The sequence below is a fragment of the Rhynchophorus ferrugineus genome, unplaced genomic scaffold, assembly GCF_030347505.1.
Source record: "Rhynchophorus ferrugineus isolate W39M unplaced genomic scaffold, kcgeb_rfMv2 rfM1, whole genome shotgun sequence".
NCBI lineage: Eukaryota > Metazoa > Arthropoda > Insecta > Coleoptera > Curculionidae > Rhynchophorus > Rhynchophorus ferrugineus.
The window spans coordinates 30,119,617-30,136,405 of NW_027472580.1; the positions used below are offsets into that span (position 1 = coordinate 30,119,617).

Below are 16,789 nucleotides of genomic sequence, written 5' to 3' on the forward strand. Positions count from 1 at the left end.
GCCCATGGACCATTAACAATTTCTGCGATTTATTGCCCACCCAAACATAACAACAAGGCAGAACAATTTCAAGAATTCTTCCGTACGCTAGGTAATAGATTTATAGCAGGAGGAGATTATAATGCAAAACATTTAATGTGGGGTTCAAGAATAATAACCTCAAAAGGTAGAGAACTGCTCAAAGCCATAAGGACAGATAACTTACAACATATCTCTACTGGTGAACCAACATATTGGCCTTCAGACAGAAATAAAAAACCAGATACAATAGATTTCTGTATTACAAAAAATACTGATCCAAAAAAGTGTCAGGCAGAATCATGTTTCGACCTGTCTTCTGATCATTCACCAATAATAGTAACAATTTCTTCAAAAATTACCATCAAAGATAAACCCCCTTCTCTGTGCAATAATAGAACTAACTGGCCCTCATTTAGAGAAAACTTAGACCAAAATATCTCTCTAAACTTACCGTTACAAACTGAAATGGATATAGAAATAGCAGCAATAAATCTTACAAAAAATATACAGGAGGCAGCATATTCCGCGACTCCCAACATTGAAACATTTCCAAGAAAAAATACACATATATCATGTACAATACAGAAAAAGATAGCAGAAAAAAGAAAGTTACGACGAAATTGGCAACAGCAAAGGACTGAAGAGAATAAAAGAAAATTTAATAGGGCCATAAAAGAGCTGAGAGATCTAATCCAAATCGAACAGAACCAAGGCATTCAAGAATACCTAGAAAACTTGACATCAACTGAGGCTACAGACTATTCGTTGTGGAAAGCAACAAAAAAGCTTAGGAGATCCCAGCAGCATAACCCACCTATTAAAACAAGCGAAAATAATTGGGCGAGAAGCAATAAAGAGAAGGCCGACATTTTCTCAAAACACTTAAAAAATGTTTTTAAACCTTTCCAGTCTCAGCTACATAAAGATGACGAAAATAAAATTACTAGCTTTCTAGATTCGCCATTTCAAATGGATTTACCGCACGAGAAATTAACGGTCAAAAAAGTTAAACATACAATAATGAGAGAGATTAATATTAAAAAAGCTCCTGGTTATGACTTAATTACTGGTAAAATTTTAAAAGAACTATCAGAAAAGGCTATAAAACTATTAACATATATATTTAATGCTATGCTACGAATTAATTACTTCCCTAGTATCTGGAAAGTAGCTAAAATATTAATGATACTTAAACCAGGAAAAATACCAGAAGATGTGACCTCCTACCGACCTATAAGTTTATTACCAATAATCTCGAAAGTTTTCGAGAAGTTATACATAAAAAAACTAAACTATATAATAGAAAAAAGAAAAATTATTCCAGAACATCAGTTTGGCTTTCGCAATAAGCATGGGACTATAGAACAAGTGCATAGACTTGTAAACCAAATAAACGCTGACCTAAATGCCAAAAGATATTGTTCGGCTGCTTTCCTAGACATATCTCAGGCTTTTGACAAAGTATGGCATACGGGCTTGCAGGTTAAACTAAAGAAACTTCTCCCTCATCCGGACTATCAGCTACTAAAATCGTATCTCACTGACAGACATTTTATTGTAAATCAAGGCGATGAACATACCGAATTAAATCCCATATATTCAGGAGTTCCGCAAGGTAGTGTACTGGGTCCAGTACTGTATCTTCTGTATACGGCTGATCTGCCCACCACAAAAATAACTACTGTGGCAACATATGCAGACGATACAGCAATCTTAGCATCCCATGAAGATCCAGTCATAGCATCAATAAACCTACAAACCCACCTGGAGCAAATACAATTATGGTTGAAGACATGGCGCATTAAAGCCAATGAATCAAAATCCACGCATATAACGTTTACCCTGCGTAGAAGAACATGTCCACCAGTAAATATCAATCATCGCCAACTCCCCCAAGCAGACCATGTTAAATATCTTGGTATGCATTTAGATCGACGCCTAACCTGGAAGAAGCACATACTCTCTAAACGGAAACAACTAGGACTAAAATTATATCAAATGTATTGGCTCATTGGGCGCAAATCCAAGTTATCATTAGATAACAAGGTATTGCTGTATGAGTCTATACTCAAGCCCATTTGGACATATGGAATTCAACTATGGGGTACCGCTAGCAAATCCAATATATCCGTCATTCAACGGTTCCAAAATAAGGTGTTGCGTGCCATTGTTGATGCTCCGTACTATATTTCAAATAAAGTGATACAACGCGATATTCCTCTAGAACCTATAACGAGTGTAATCCAACGTGTTTGTGTGAAGTACTTCGAAAGAGTGTCAGTGCATCCCAATGTACTCGCTAATCAGCTAAATATGCGACGTGATAGTGAAGTGCGTAGACTAAAACGTTTAATACCATCTGATCTGATTACTGGACATATGTAGAGTTTAGAATAAGCATTAGAATAAGACTAATTAATTAAGATAATATTTTATACAGAAGATTGCTTAATGAAGTGATTTTCTACAAGCCATGTATATATAATATAAACAGAAGAAATACTTATTGCCAATAGGGCAGATTGTGGACTCACGAAGAGTAATAATAAAAAAAAAAAAAAAAAAAAAAAAAAACGTGATAACTTTAAAAAAGAAGAGAAAAAAGAATTACTAATTTCTATTATCATGTAGTAAATAATATAATTTTAAAGGAAGTAGGATGACTTTTATACTGAATGTTCTGTGGATGTGTAAAAAAGAATGCAATAATAACACCCCAAATGTTTTATCATGTTTTAATATAATAATTGCTATTTTTAAATAACATAGCATAATAAATATAAATAGTACAATACAACTTAAAAAAACCTAAAAACTAAATATTTTCAATAACCATAACTACTAAATAAAATGTAAACGTAATGTAACGTATAAAATATAAACGTAATCATTGAGAGATCTAATCCATGATGAACCTAAAGTAGATAGTACAATAACTTCCAAACCCTTTTTGAATAAAACTTGTATTTATTTTTGAACGGAAATATTTTTAAATTTGTGTGAATATTATAATATTCTCCCGTGAGGCCATTTCTTCGTTCGTTAATTATTTGCCCAGATTTTGAAAAAACTCGTTCCCAGGGCACAGATGTTGCGGGTATAGAGGAATATTTTACGTGTAACTGATATAATCAGATAGTTTGATTTTATGGTTTTGCCAAAAATCCAATGGGTTTTCTAAACGGCCAATAAATGGAATTTCCAAATACTGCTAAATCTCTACAGTTGCTGCAGTACTTGGAGTAATTACTTCTTTCATTCTAGCCATTTTTCTATCAAAATATCTCCAGACGTCAATACATTCTGGGTCAGTAGTTTTATCTTGAATTTCAAGTTGTGGAACTATATTTGTATTTTTTGAAGTTAAAATGGAAGATATCTCTTTCGTGATAACTTTTTGTATCGCCTCAGCATTATTTGCAATACTGCTTTTTTAAATCTAGGATCTAAAAATGTGGATTTGTCACATATCGTGTTCATTTCTAAAATTTCCAGTCTTTTATTGATGATATCTAATAGACAATTTTGCTATTTTTCCCCATTCACTTGTTAAAATCCTGGATTTGATGGAATCTTGCAGTCTTCTAATTAACCGTAAAATTAAATACATCGTTGGGATATCTTTCACCAGATAACTCGGTGGTCATTCTTTCAATGGGCTTTAAAAGTTGAGCACATTCTGTTAAGATAGTCCATTCGTTAACAATTGAAAACTGTGGTGCTCTTCTTAATAGCCAACAAAATAAATTGTTGAATATTAAAGTAGAGTTTTCCTATCAAAAAATGTATTTATTACAAATATTTAATATATTTTATTCACCTCTTTACGGTTGTAAAATACTGTAAAATTCTTCAAATCTTTTGGATCTATGCAATTTCTGAAACCTTTGGAACCTAATTTTAGTTTTCAAGATTTTAGGAAAAAAGTTTCGACAAACAAGACGCTTGGACAAAAAGACTTGGCTTGGCTTGGTTTATCAAAAAAGTATTACCTATTATACTAGTCCAAAGTATTACCTATTATGCCAGTCAACAGTATCTTACTATTTATCATTTACAATTTAATTTTTTTGCCCTCGAAAACTAGCGTTCCAAAATGCTGCTATATTAATTTACAATATATAGTTATTCACAAACAAATTTCGATTCATTACTTTCAAGGTCGCGGCTAGGACGGAAGGTCATAATGTTAAAAATCAGTCGAATGAACTAGTAGAACCGAAAATAGTAACTAAAAGTAAACGACTGAAACGTCGAAAACGAGTCAATAGTAAATAGTAATAAAATCAGTCGGACCGAAAGTAGCGGCTGAAAACAGTTACTATTAGATACAGTTGAACCAAAAAAAAAACCAAAAGCAATTTCAGCAACTGAAATAGTCGATAGTAAAAAGTAGTTAATTACTGTACAGTCGATAGTCGATTTCAGTCGATTATTCCCAACACTAATCAGTACCATAAAATAATGAATCGTCTTTGGTGTCAATGCGGTGATTGTGACCATCTGTGAAGATTCTTTAGGCTTCGACCACATTAGTTATAGCACATTAATATTAACATATGTACGTAAAACTCCACTCTAGTCTAAAACTAACATTCCCTTAAACTAATACTATATAATTACAACATTCATAAAATATTTTTACTAGATATGGTAGGTGTAATACTTATTCATCAAGAACATCAAAATAATTATCGGCCAGCTTCATTGGCGCAGTGGTAAAGGCGACGGGATAGACAGAACACTGTTGCGATAGTTGCGGGTTCGAATCCTGCTGGGGCATGGACGTACTTTATGTTTGCGATTGTAATTGTAAATGTCTTTATAGTTAATTGTGGAAAATCTGACAAGGAATAATCATCCCAGTCCCGCCAGTAACCAGGCTGGGTAAGACCGGATGTTTTCTGAGATGGTCTCTAAGTTGGTTACTGGCCAGTCGGTAGACTTAATGTCGAAGACCATGGTCGGAGACCACGTTAAACTATAGATCCAATCCAGATAAACCCTTGTTGGTAAACAGGAGACAGTAAAATATTTAAAAATATTATCCAATTAGAAGTCTTGCTAGCGTTTTAATGACAACAGTAATGTTAAATCGAAATATTTATGTAATCAACTGCAAAAACTTGAGATAGGATGGTTAATTTTACGATATTTTACGTAATATTATAAAATAAATATTTTTCATAAATACAAATCTTCGCAATAACACTCTGAACTCACCGATTGTTACAGTTTCTGAATGACAACCATTTAAACGGAACAACTTTTGTTATATTATAACAAAGAAAAAGTTGTTTGTTATTCCTGAATTTTTCTCTCTTTCATTCATAATCTCGCGTAATACCTATTATTCAGTGAGAACTAATTAATTTATATTTAAAGATTATTTTGAACTAAAACCGCAGAATACTGATACTCAAATATTACCATACAAACATTTACTTACGAGTGATGATTTAGTCATATGTTATAATATATATTAACATTCTAGTTAAGTATACAATGACGGAAGTTATAATCACCAGGTTATCTGAAGTAAACAATGAATTAGCGCTCACTGAACTCATCAGAAAATCATTTGCCCGAAGAAAATTAATATATTATTCTACATAGTCATCAGACCTGAACCTAGAAGATTTATAGGCATCCACAATAGCAAAAGTGATATTTAATGAGCTAATAATTTGCCTTAAAATACAGTATCATTTTTATGTTAGTTATTTAGGTTATTGTCTGATATGTCGCTGAGTATAATAAACCAAAATTTGTATAAAAAATAATCGATTTGTTTTATAAGTGTATTGTATTTTTCAGAGAATTATCCTGAGAAAAAAACGTAATTGCACGTCAAAGACATTAACAAAAATGGAGCTATTCAACCACACCATATGGCATCAATCGAAACAATCGGCAGAGGCAATATATTGTGATTACGGTCGGTGAGGATCCATTTATGCGTGGCCATATAGCTTTTCATGGATTTTGCAAAATATTACCGAGCCTTCTCATATTGTAGAATAAATTTGACGCATTTTCGCTTATATAAGGACTGTTTTTCTTTTAATGTTTTGCTTCAATTTTCCATAATATAACTTTTTTGCTCAATCAGAGCCTTCCCTATATCGAACTATATCGAAAGAACAATTTTTCAGAATATCGAAAATAATATTGCTTTATCAATGGAGTGCATTCAGTTTGATAGGTTAGTGAGTTTATCAATGAAAGATATTCCTATATTTCATTCCTAATATATTTTTTCATTCCTTCCAAACAATAGGTTTTCGGTAGGCCTTTAAAATTAGCTTTTGTTTGAGTGATGGATCCTCATCAGGCACAATTTGTTTACTTCTTACTACCCAGCGCTATCTTCAGGCTTGCAAATAGAAAAGTAGCGGGGAGCTAAATTTAGAAAATATGCAAGATCAGGTAGCAGTTCGTAGTCGAATTTATGGATATTTTCCATGGATGACATATTGGTCTTGACTAGGTCGCTTATAGAAATCAAGGTTATAGTCGCTTAAGAGGTTGCGCTTAAGGCCTTTTCATATCCATGTAATTTATAACGTTTTCGATTCGTTGATGTGCTTAGAGCTTCAGCCACTTCATGATGCTGTTATTTTCAGATCGTCCAGTATCTTTTCATGTATTTTAACGACATTTTATGGCGTGACCTTTTTTGGAGCGACCTGAACATTCGGCGTAGCTAAGGCTGGTATTATCATAAAGGAATTCAGTAAGTCACTTCGTAACCATTAAAATTGATGTTCCCATAGTGTTTATCAAGACTTTCCTGGTTGGTTTTGCTGATGGTTTCTTCTTCTAAAGACGTAATGCTTATTCAGCACACAAAAATAACTTCTTTCTACTTTTGTTGAAATTCGAGCGGTTGTCTGCTATTAATAGCTGTCAAATCCTACAATATTATATTAATAGATAACAGTTAAGGACACCAATTATATATTTGAAGCTACTACGCGGGAAATTCAAAAATAATCAGATGGACGAGCAGGTGATCGAAACTTGCAGAAATGATAAGAACCGATGCGTGATCAAAGAGCAACCGGGGAAGGAATAGGTCTAGAGCTCCAAACAAAAACTATGCTCCCTCCCATGAGAATATTAACGAACAGATGAAGAATTATCAAAAACAATTCCAATCTAGCCGATGAGAGACAAGGAGGAATGCCCTGGTAGAGTGAAAGCTATAGCTCGCAGGAATTTACATTCACATCAAAACCTTGCATTCAACTTTCAATCAGTGAAAATATTTGGAGAGGAATAACCTTTGGGATGGGGTATTTGTGATTTAAATATTTGATGTTGTAAATTTATAAATGTGTAATAAATAAAGAATCATATTTTTATTTAAAATCTTTTGAATACTTCCAATTCACCTAATTATATTCAGTATTTATTATTCGGTACTTAAATTTCAGAGAACTTCTTTTAAACATATGGTTTTGATATGTTAGTATTAATAGGACAATGGACTAAGAATTACCACGATTTTTATATTATTAAACTGCCCTCGTATGACATGGTATGTTGTTTTTAATTTACTATTTATATCATAAAATAGGAAACGAATTAAATGATTGAGTTTGACACGTACAAATGAATACTTTTAAACTAAGACTATATAACTAGAAAACCAACAATACAATTTAACCAGATAGTGCTTATTCATGAAGGATCTCTAAATAATTATTTCAGAAATGTTTTGAAATTCTGGTGTTTATTATGTTCTTTCACCCGATCAAACCAAAAATATTATTGGAGAGGTATATAATGGTTTTTTGTTAATAACCATAGTACGCTTTGTTACAAATATCATTCATTTTTTGTAGGTTTTTCATTAAAAACCAAACGCAATGTCATTTCACAATCGCCTTATTCCCCAACCTGAAAACCCCTTTCCAGGACGTTTGGAGTGTATTGAGGAGATGACTAAAACTTAATTGAAAAGAATGATTTTAATGTTGGACCCTTGTTGGACTAAACTTTTTAGATTTTTTTATAAATATGGACGGCTTCGTTGGCACAGTAGCCAAGGTGACAGAAACGCCCTCTTACGGTTGTGATAGTCGCGGGTTCGAATTCCATTAGGACATTATTGTATATTTTTGTTTCTAATTGTGAGTATCCCTAAGGTAAGAATGCAAAATGCAATAAGGAAAATAATCCCGGTCACGCCAGTAACCAGGCTGGGCAAGACCAGATGTTTTATGGTATGATGTCTAAGTTGGTCATTCGACAGTCGGTTCGAACTCCACGTTAGTAGTAGGCTTAGCCCAGATAAACCCTAGTTGCTATAAAGTATAATCTAAAATATAACAAAAAACAAAGTAAATTTATAACAATAAATACATTTCTTGCGTTTTATTTCGAAAGCTTCTTTTTAATGCAGTAGTATACTTGTTAAAGCTTTGTAATTGGTCTTTCTGGATAGAAGTATATATAATAGTGTTTTACTGCGTTAAAAGGTTTTAGAACAGTTAAACAACTTTACAAAAACCTTTACGTGAATGGATAATTTAATAGATAAATAAAAATAATGTAAAAGCACAACTCAAGCAATGTAATTGAGAGCCTTGCTAATGAAGTCACACTACTTTAAGAATGCTTATTGAAACTTAGTTTCAAAAACCTAAATTTGAACATATTTTTACAAGTTTCAAGATTTTTCGACGTAATCTATTACCTTTGTATTGAAGTATTTGGATTTAAGATAGGAAGGATTTAAATTTAACCACAATAGTAACATGTAAAGCATTAAAAGCTGTCGACTTACGGCACAGATACGGCGTTCTAATAAGCAAAAAAATATGTTCGTACGACATGTTTCAACTTGTTTTCTCAAATAATTTGTTTTTGTGGAAAACTTGAATATCATGCGGGTATTCACGTTCCTCGAAGATAACCGACATAAAAAAGACTATCAAAAACCGTAACCACAAAGGAAACAGTACATAAACTCCATGATATCGTGAAGAACGATAGACGAGTGAAGGTGAGTGAGATAATTGTGACTCTGGAAATATGGAAAAAAAATCTTGTATAAAGAATTAGGGATGTGAAGCCCTGAGCCCTTGTATTCGATTTCTGTTTCGCTTTTGCTGAATGACGATAAAAAGCAAATGTGTAAACAATTTTAATGCTTTAGTGTTTTAATTAACAATTAATATTTAAACAAGTCTTAAGTGTGTTGAAGTCGAGTAAAATTGTTGTTAACTTTTAAATTTACACTCGTTTGTACCAGCAAGTTAAGCTATAGTCTATTCAAAGTTTTACTGTTTAGTACATACGTCATCAAGATGTTTAATATATTGCCTGCCGCAATTTGTAAATTCGTTTTAGAATCAGACAATATTTTCCTTCTCATATTATTCTAGTTAAAATGAGACATAATGCTGATTAGATCGAACACGTAAACAAATGAGCCTATTAAAGTCATCCGGTTGTCAGACGTATGTAAAATTCTTTAAAGCGATAGTGATAAAAGGTTACAACTCTAACCCATAAACTATTGTGGCTATATAATTAACTGTAGTTTTCATACATACTATAATGTTAAAATAAATTATATTTGATAACATTTTTATTCAATTATTTTATTCAGATTAGAATTTTGTTGTATGTCAAAGCCAAACTAAACTAACACTCAGTGTAGATGCGGCAACATTGCGACGTTTTGATGTCACAAATTTAAATGACGTATGTACAAAATAACTTCGAACAGACTAGATATATTTAGTAGGATCAGAAGGGTATAGTTTATCAAAAGCAGATAGAGTTTAGGAAACTCGTTACAGTTATATGGAACAAGAGCAATAAGAAATTATTAATGAAATGAAATTTGATCTGATATTAAATAATTGTTTTTTTAGCTGAACGATCTCATTAATTTAAAGTTATTTGAACAAAAATAAATTATTTCAGGATTCCTATAATTAATTAGCGTGTCATTTTTATTAACACAATTCGGATCATCTCATTTCAACACCGTCCATAAATTAAAGTAAAAATATACCAAACAAAAATAATACGACTGCCAATAATAACATAAACAAATCGTATTAATTATAAATTAATTTATTTAAAATAATTCAATTTTAGTTTCGAATGACATTAGAAATTTAATTAAGTATATCAGGTCGATGGCTTTTTGTGCCTTCAGTGTTACAAAAATACAAAATATTTTTCATCGAAAGAAAAATGTACTGTATATAGTAGTTTTGACATATATGTGACATAAAATACATATAACTGAATTAATTAACGCTTTCACCATGTTAATATAAAATATAAATATGCTTAATTCCCAATAATTGAATTATTAGCATGAGTGAGATCCAAATGACGATATTATTCTGAAATGGTGTACCTATTTCCTAATCTTACCTACACTTAAACAGTTGTTCAATAAGTTCTTGAAGCACCATAAGTTAAATTCGACACTATATTAATATTTTATCTTTTGTAAGAATTGAGCCAAACTTTTGTTATGAAATTAAATACAATTTAAACTTTTTTAGACACACCAAGTTGTATGTACAACGCGTTCCATATTAGCTAACAATGAATCAAAATCAAATGCCACTTTAAATAGAATTAGTAACAAAGCGTTATCAGTTTTAAAAGAAGAAAAATTAATTTTATTCGTGAGTTACTGAATTATTAACAGATTTAAATTAATATCACTACTAGACTCATTACAAATTAAGAAAAATTATTATCGTTTTTTTTTTAATAAACTAGGTTGTCCAGCTTGTACCAAACGGTCTTTTACTGATATTGTTTCAGTTTAGGTAAATTCAGATTTTTCGGGTAACAGAGATCCTAAGGCATGACTGTAGTTCCCGTATTCCAGCTACCTACCGCGAATAAAAGGGCAGGGCTTTAATCAGTGGATTTGAATGTCTTAAGGTGCCAAGGAAGAACCTCACACCGAATATATTCGTGAGGTTGGTCACGAATGGCATTGAGTAATGCGCCGACTTTTTTGATTGGGACACTGCAAGTTGTCTCTCACGAACGTAGTACTTGTACAGAGTAGTGTAAATAGGATGTTGTACCAATGCCTTTGCAGATAGTGTGCTGGGTTTAGGATGACCACTGGAACTTGCGGTCGAAATGTGGACCGAGATATGTGGCTTTCTGGAGCCAGGATTGATTTTCGGCGGTATGCGTAGAGCTCCTTCGACGATGAAACAGGAATGGTTGGAATTTTCACAACTAGAGAAGCTACGAGGATAGCTATATATATTTCTGACCTTGACAGCATTGTTAAAAGACGCCACATAATGATTTTATTGAAGACCTGATATTTTTGAACATCACTTGTTTATTTGCGTATTTTTTACAGTAACGTGGAAAATTAACTCATGAACATTTTCGTGCGAATATTTTTTACATGGATTATTAAAACAGCTGTGTATATATTTTTTTATGGGGACAGAACGGCATCCTACATAACTGTAAAAAAACTGGTACGATGAATTTAATTGTGGATGACGATCGCTCCAGAACGAATTCTGCAAAGGTCGCCCAAAATAGGTTGATGACAGAAAAATCATACGCAAGATCGTCGATGATACTTGATAGATCTTTGGGTATTAATATAACAAGCATTATTAAATGTATTGAATGATTTTTTGACGCTGAAACAGATTTATTGGAATGGATTCTGCATAATTCTTAAATTGGGCAAAATGTGAAATGGTTCAGATCTATATTCAGATATATTCCTATAAGTAAAAAAAAATCGACCGTATACATCCTCTAAGACGAGCTAAACCCAACAACAATAGCGTTATAACAACTTAAAATGGCCTATTCTGGATAATATACGACTATTTTACCCGTCAAATTATCAAATTAATGAATCGTACACTGCCCAGCCCTAGTTTCAGCATATTAAAAGCAAATTACTTGGTCAACAATTTTCGACATCTAAAGAAGCCGTTGACGCATTCAGAATATTCATTGATTTTTCAAGGTCATTGAGTTCATTGAGTTTTCAAATATTCATTTTCAAGTCAAAAACAATCTGTCAGGTCCTTGCTTAACCATTTTCAAACACAAATTCAATTAAATTTGGGGATAAAGAAGATGACAACAGTCCAAAAATGATAACCGACGTTAACCCTGATAACTAACATTAAGATCTGATCTACATTGATATCTGCTTAAAAGGGTATAGAATATATGTTAGATTGATTTTATTTCTCATTTTGTTAACTATTATTTCAAATATTTAAAATTATGTAAATTATATCATATAATTTACTCTTCTTCTTATCCAAGATAAAATAATTTTCATATGAATTCAATAAAATCATATTTTCTATTTCAAAGTGAACTAAGCCCAATATTCTTCTTACCTTTCTAATTTCCTCTAAAAAATAGAATTAACAAGCTCTGAAAATAAATGCAATAATTTCAAGAGTAACCTCTTACATCATTAGATCTTTATTTCTTCTACAAGGTTTCAAGACTCGGATACTGTTACAGTATCTGTAAGCTGTGAGGCAAATTCTAGATGTTTCTTTCCGAGAGAGTATTAGAAGTGAAGTCATTCGTTTCAGATTCGACAGTCAGTGCACGATTAATAAACAATTTCAGCATAACAATGGTTTGGTCCCTCGAATGAAATGTGAACGAATTCTTGACAGATTTCTGTGGCGATATCGAGCTTTTGAATGGAAGATACAATGAACAGTTGCGAAAAACGCGTGGACAAAGATCATAGAAAACGATCTGAAAAATAGAAGACTAATATTGTCCGAGACTATAATAATTGAGGATTATCGCCAACTATGGCGGCATTTAGTAAAGTATATTCCTGCGATAAGTCCTGCGACACCAATAGCAGTGTATTGGCTGCGAAGTAGATAATGCCAGCGAGATCCCCAGTTGTGGATTGATGATATTTATCTCAACTGATTAATTTCCCTAACTATATATGGGGCAACTTTATCACGTAGGGGCTTAAAACTATAAAAATATCGTCTTGGAAGTGTAATAAAAGAAATTAAGGCAACATTATTCAGTTTTAGAATATTATAACCAAATAAAAAACAATCAAATAAACAATAAATTTCCGTTATGAATACTTACTTAATATAGTAAGAACGGCCTGATTCGTCCAAAGCCCTTTCCCAACCATATGGTAGAGCGTCATCCGTCGACTTCCACACCTCGGCAGGCGGCAACCATCCGGCAGTCCTGGTGACGTGACTGGAATGACGAAACGAGGCTGATTAGAATTTGCTGCATCTGATTGATTACGACAAACATCGGGCGCATTTCAAACATATCAAAATTACTACGTCCATTTGTATGAAACAATACATAATACGAATATAAACCATGATTGTTTGATACATTATTAGGAGCACAATGTGCAATAAGCATGTTGTTTTAAATTATTAATATGAAGCATTATGTCAAAAATACCGAGAATTTGTAATATAAAAGGATAAATAACACCATACACTTCGAATGTGTCACCGAAGACACTTTAAAACTACTTGTCTGCTGATAAAATGACGTACGAAAAAGTATATATGAAATAAGATATAAATGAAAACTTTTTATATATTAATTGTAGCCGCTGAAAATAAAAAATGGTATGTTTTCGTCTCCACCAAATTCCATTTTATAAAAAATTTATTTCAATGTTTGATAATTTACATAACAATAAGTGTAGTTACAAAATTCAAATAACTAGAATTAAATATAGAAATCTAGTATCTGTCTGATTAGCTTCAATATTTCACACATCAAATATAAAATGGTATAGCAATAGTACCAATTCTATTTATAACGGAATTTATACATTTCCAGTTTATTAAAGCCTTAGGGAACCGCAGCTTTTCCATTCAAAGCTGATTAAGGCCTGCTTTGTTGGCGCAATGGTCAAGGCGACAGAACGGTCATTCTGTTGTTGCAATAGTCACGGGTTCGAATCCTACTGACAAGACAGAAATCCGACAAGGAATAATCATCATCTGTCATAATCATCATCATAATCATCTGTGTAAGACCGGATGTCTTCTGGGATGGTCTCTAACTTGGTCACTGGTCAGTAGGTAGGTTTAATGCCGAGGGACATGGTTAGGAGCCCACGTTAAAATGTAGATCCAGTCAAGATAAACCATCGTTGGCAAAAAGGAGATTTTAAAATACTTAAAAAAAGCTGAATAAGTTCTACAACGAAACAACTTACGTAGAAAATAATCAAAATATTTTTATAATAAATAAAATTATTGGGAGTAAGTTCTTGTTGGTTATGAGATTATGACGAAATGAAAAAAAGTTATTATCTGCTACATTTCTCCATTATTAACAAGATCGTATATCCGTTTTACTGTTTATTTTAAATTTCATTTACACTGTCAGATACAGCAACGTGGGCGAGGGTAACAAATCGGAGTTCAATTACGGTAATGTTTGGCGAATTTGCTGATATTTGTCGATTGGTTTATGGCCGAAAATCCCATAAAATGTTGACTTTATGATCCTCAATAACATTTCCAATTAAACTCTGCCATCATTTGTCTAGAGGTTATCACTAGCGTTTTATTATTATGAGTCATAGTCTTTTGCAGAATACTTCCTAATATATTATTTTAAATGTCATAAAACGTAATTCCTAACATTCACAACACTTCCATCGAAAATACTCAATGTAATGCTCATAACAAAAAAAATGCATGGTACAAAACTGTAGCATGGGTCTTCGAACTTCTAAAATAATGGAGATTTAGTAAAGTGATCTGAAATTCGAATGTAGTGCTTTTCTGGCACTGTTACCTTCAGTAACCTTTAATTACTTAATTATTTAGTAAAATCAAACAAAAGGTAATATACGACAAATAGAGTAACTCTTCTGAAGTATAATAGTTGGATCTTAAAGATAAGACCTCTATTATTATTCCAATTGACCAATTATTTTTCTAATCGTGGAATTTTTGGATTTTCGTTTGTTACAGCAATATAATACCTCTTCTATTGGGAAAATAGTTAAATGTTAACATAACATTGCTAACAGACAAAAACTCTACAAATATCAAAAGAAAAATCACGTTATCATGTAAAAATATTATCCTTTTACAGAATTCAAATTAATATTAATCTTTGTACTAAAATAGACAGATTATTTGAAATCTTAGGAAAGTAAGTTCAAAATGTTCTGAACATAAACCAATTACTTCTATTTGTGACACTTACAATTAACTTAATGACACTTACGTAAGAGTAAGACTACTGCTGCGATACTAATATTTACATTATACAGCGCATTGTAAAATTACTGACAATCTAGCAGGTGAAATAACTGCATTTCGTTTCGTGACATATTTTTTTATAGGAGTTGTCCAGAGTTTATACTTATCTCGGGATTTATCAGTTCTGGTTTAGAGATTAGAAAGTAACCAAGGTTTGGATACCGGGATTAAACCAATTAATATGAAATTCTAGGTTTGTGGAATTCATACCTTTATTTAGTACTCACCTTCTAATTCAAAATTTATATGGTCCATGAATTAAAAAGATTTACTGCATTTCAGCGCTAATTTAATTTTATTGTTCGCTACGACATCTAATATTTTTAGTGATTTTGTCTTGAAAAACCAAGGCACAATAAAAAAAATGTACACAGGGACAGACATCTCTCGCTAGCTAATTAATTTTCTCATCCAGAATTTTATCTTACATTTAATTTTAAATAAAAAATAACACGTTCTTGAGACTATTCAAGAATCGTCTGATTTTCCAATATCAGCACAAAAATGGTATTGCTGTTCTGCCAGACCATGTGGTATCTGTCGGAACAAATGATAATCGGAAATGGCGATGTCTGGGGAACCCAGAGAACAAAGATAGAATTCAATCTGTCGATATCATCATTAGTACTTAATACTTATCAAAACTATTTATCGAAATAAGTAACAAAAGTTGTGTTTTGTTGATTTACAGTAAATAGTGTTTGGTTTCTATGTATGTAAAGTATAAAAAACCTACCAAAAACTCATCATGGTCTTATGACGAATTACTCATGATATTCCTACTATTATACGGCTTAAATAATCTAAATAACTCGGAAGCATTAAAATTGTAAAAGTTTAGTTTCTTCAAATTTTACAGCAAGTCAAATTAAATTTGAAATAACGATGAGGAATCCCAAATCAGACGTAAATCAGACCTTTTTTATAAAATCCAGCCCTACGTTATTAGAATAAAGAAACTTGGTATGCATTTTTAAAAAGACAACGTATATTCAGAGAAGTTGTGGTAAATGAAAATTTATTTGCAAAATCTGGAAGTAAATAAAGTGGGTGGAGTATCAAACGTCTACAGATAGAACATTTCATACGGACGTGCTTTCTTGGTTGATAGGTATCTTTTTATTATAAATTTAAATACATATAAAATATGAATATTGATAAATATATTCGTATTTTTGCAATACTTTATTGGACTCATGTTCTTATGGTCATGATCTACCTCATCTTTCTCTTTATTCCAATAATGATAAAAATAAGAATCAGAATGAATTCTTATATTTTTGAAGATTATTTTGTACCTATTAGATTTATATAAAGATGAATATTAGTTTTTCAGAAAAGTTTTTTGGTACCAATTACCAATTATCAATTTATTTTATAGTATTATTTATTATATAGTTGTTTACCAATTTAATTTAAATACTTATTTAAAACAAAATATTTAATATAAAAAATGTATTTTAGTAGAAAGTCCG

The 16,789-nt window shown here is 31.8% G+C and overlaps 1 protein-coding gene across 7 annotated transcripts in view; it reads right to left on the reverse strand.

Moving 5' to 3' along the window:
* The window catches only part of LOC143206658 (uncharacterized), a 185,304-nt gene that overhangs the window by 31,635 nt on the left and 136,880 nt on the right, over positions 1–16,789 (reverse strand). For all 7 annotated transcript variants that reach the window (XR_013008491.1, XM_076419301.1, XM_076419300.1 and 4 more), the window contains one exon: positions 13,144–13,263. Coding sequence is in view for 6 of the 7 variants with exons in the window: in XM_076419301.1 (XP_076275416.1) it covers positions 13,144–13,263 (120 nt within the window). In the remaining variant the exon portion in view is untranslated. The remainder of the gene's footprint in view (positions 1–13,143; positions 13,264–16,789) is intronic.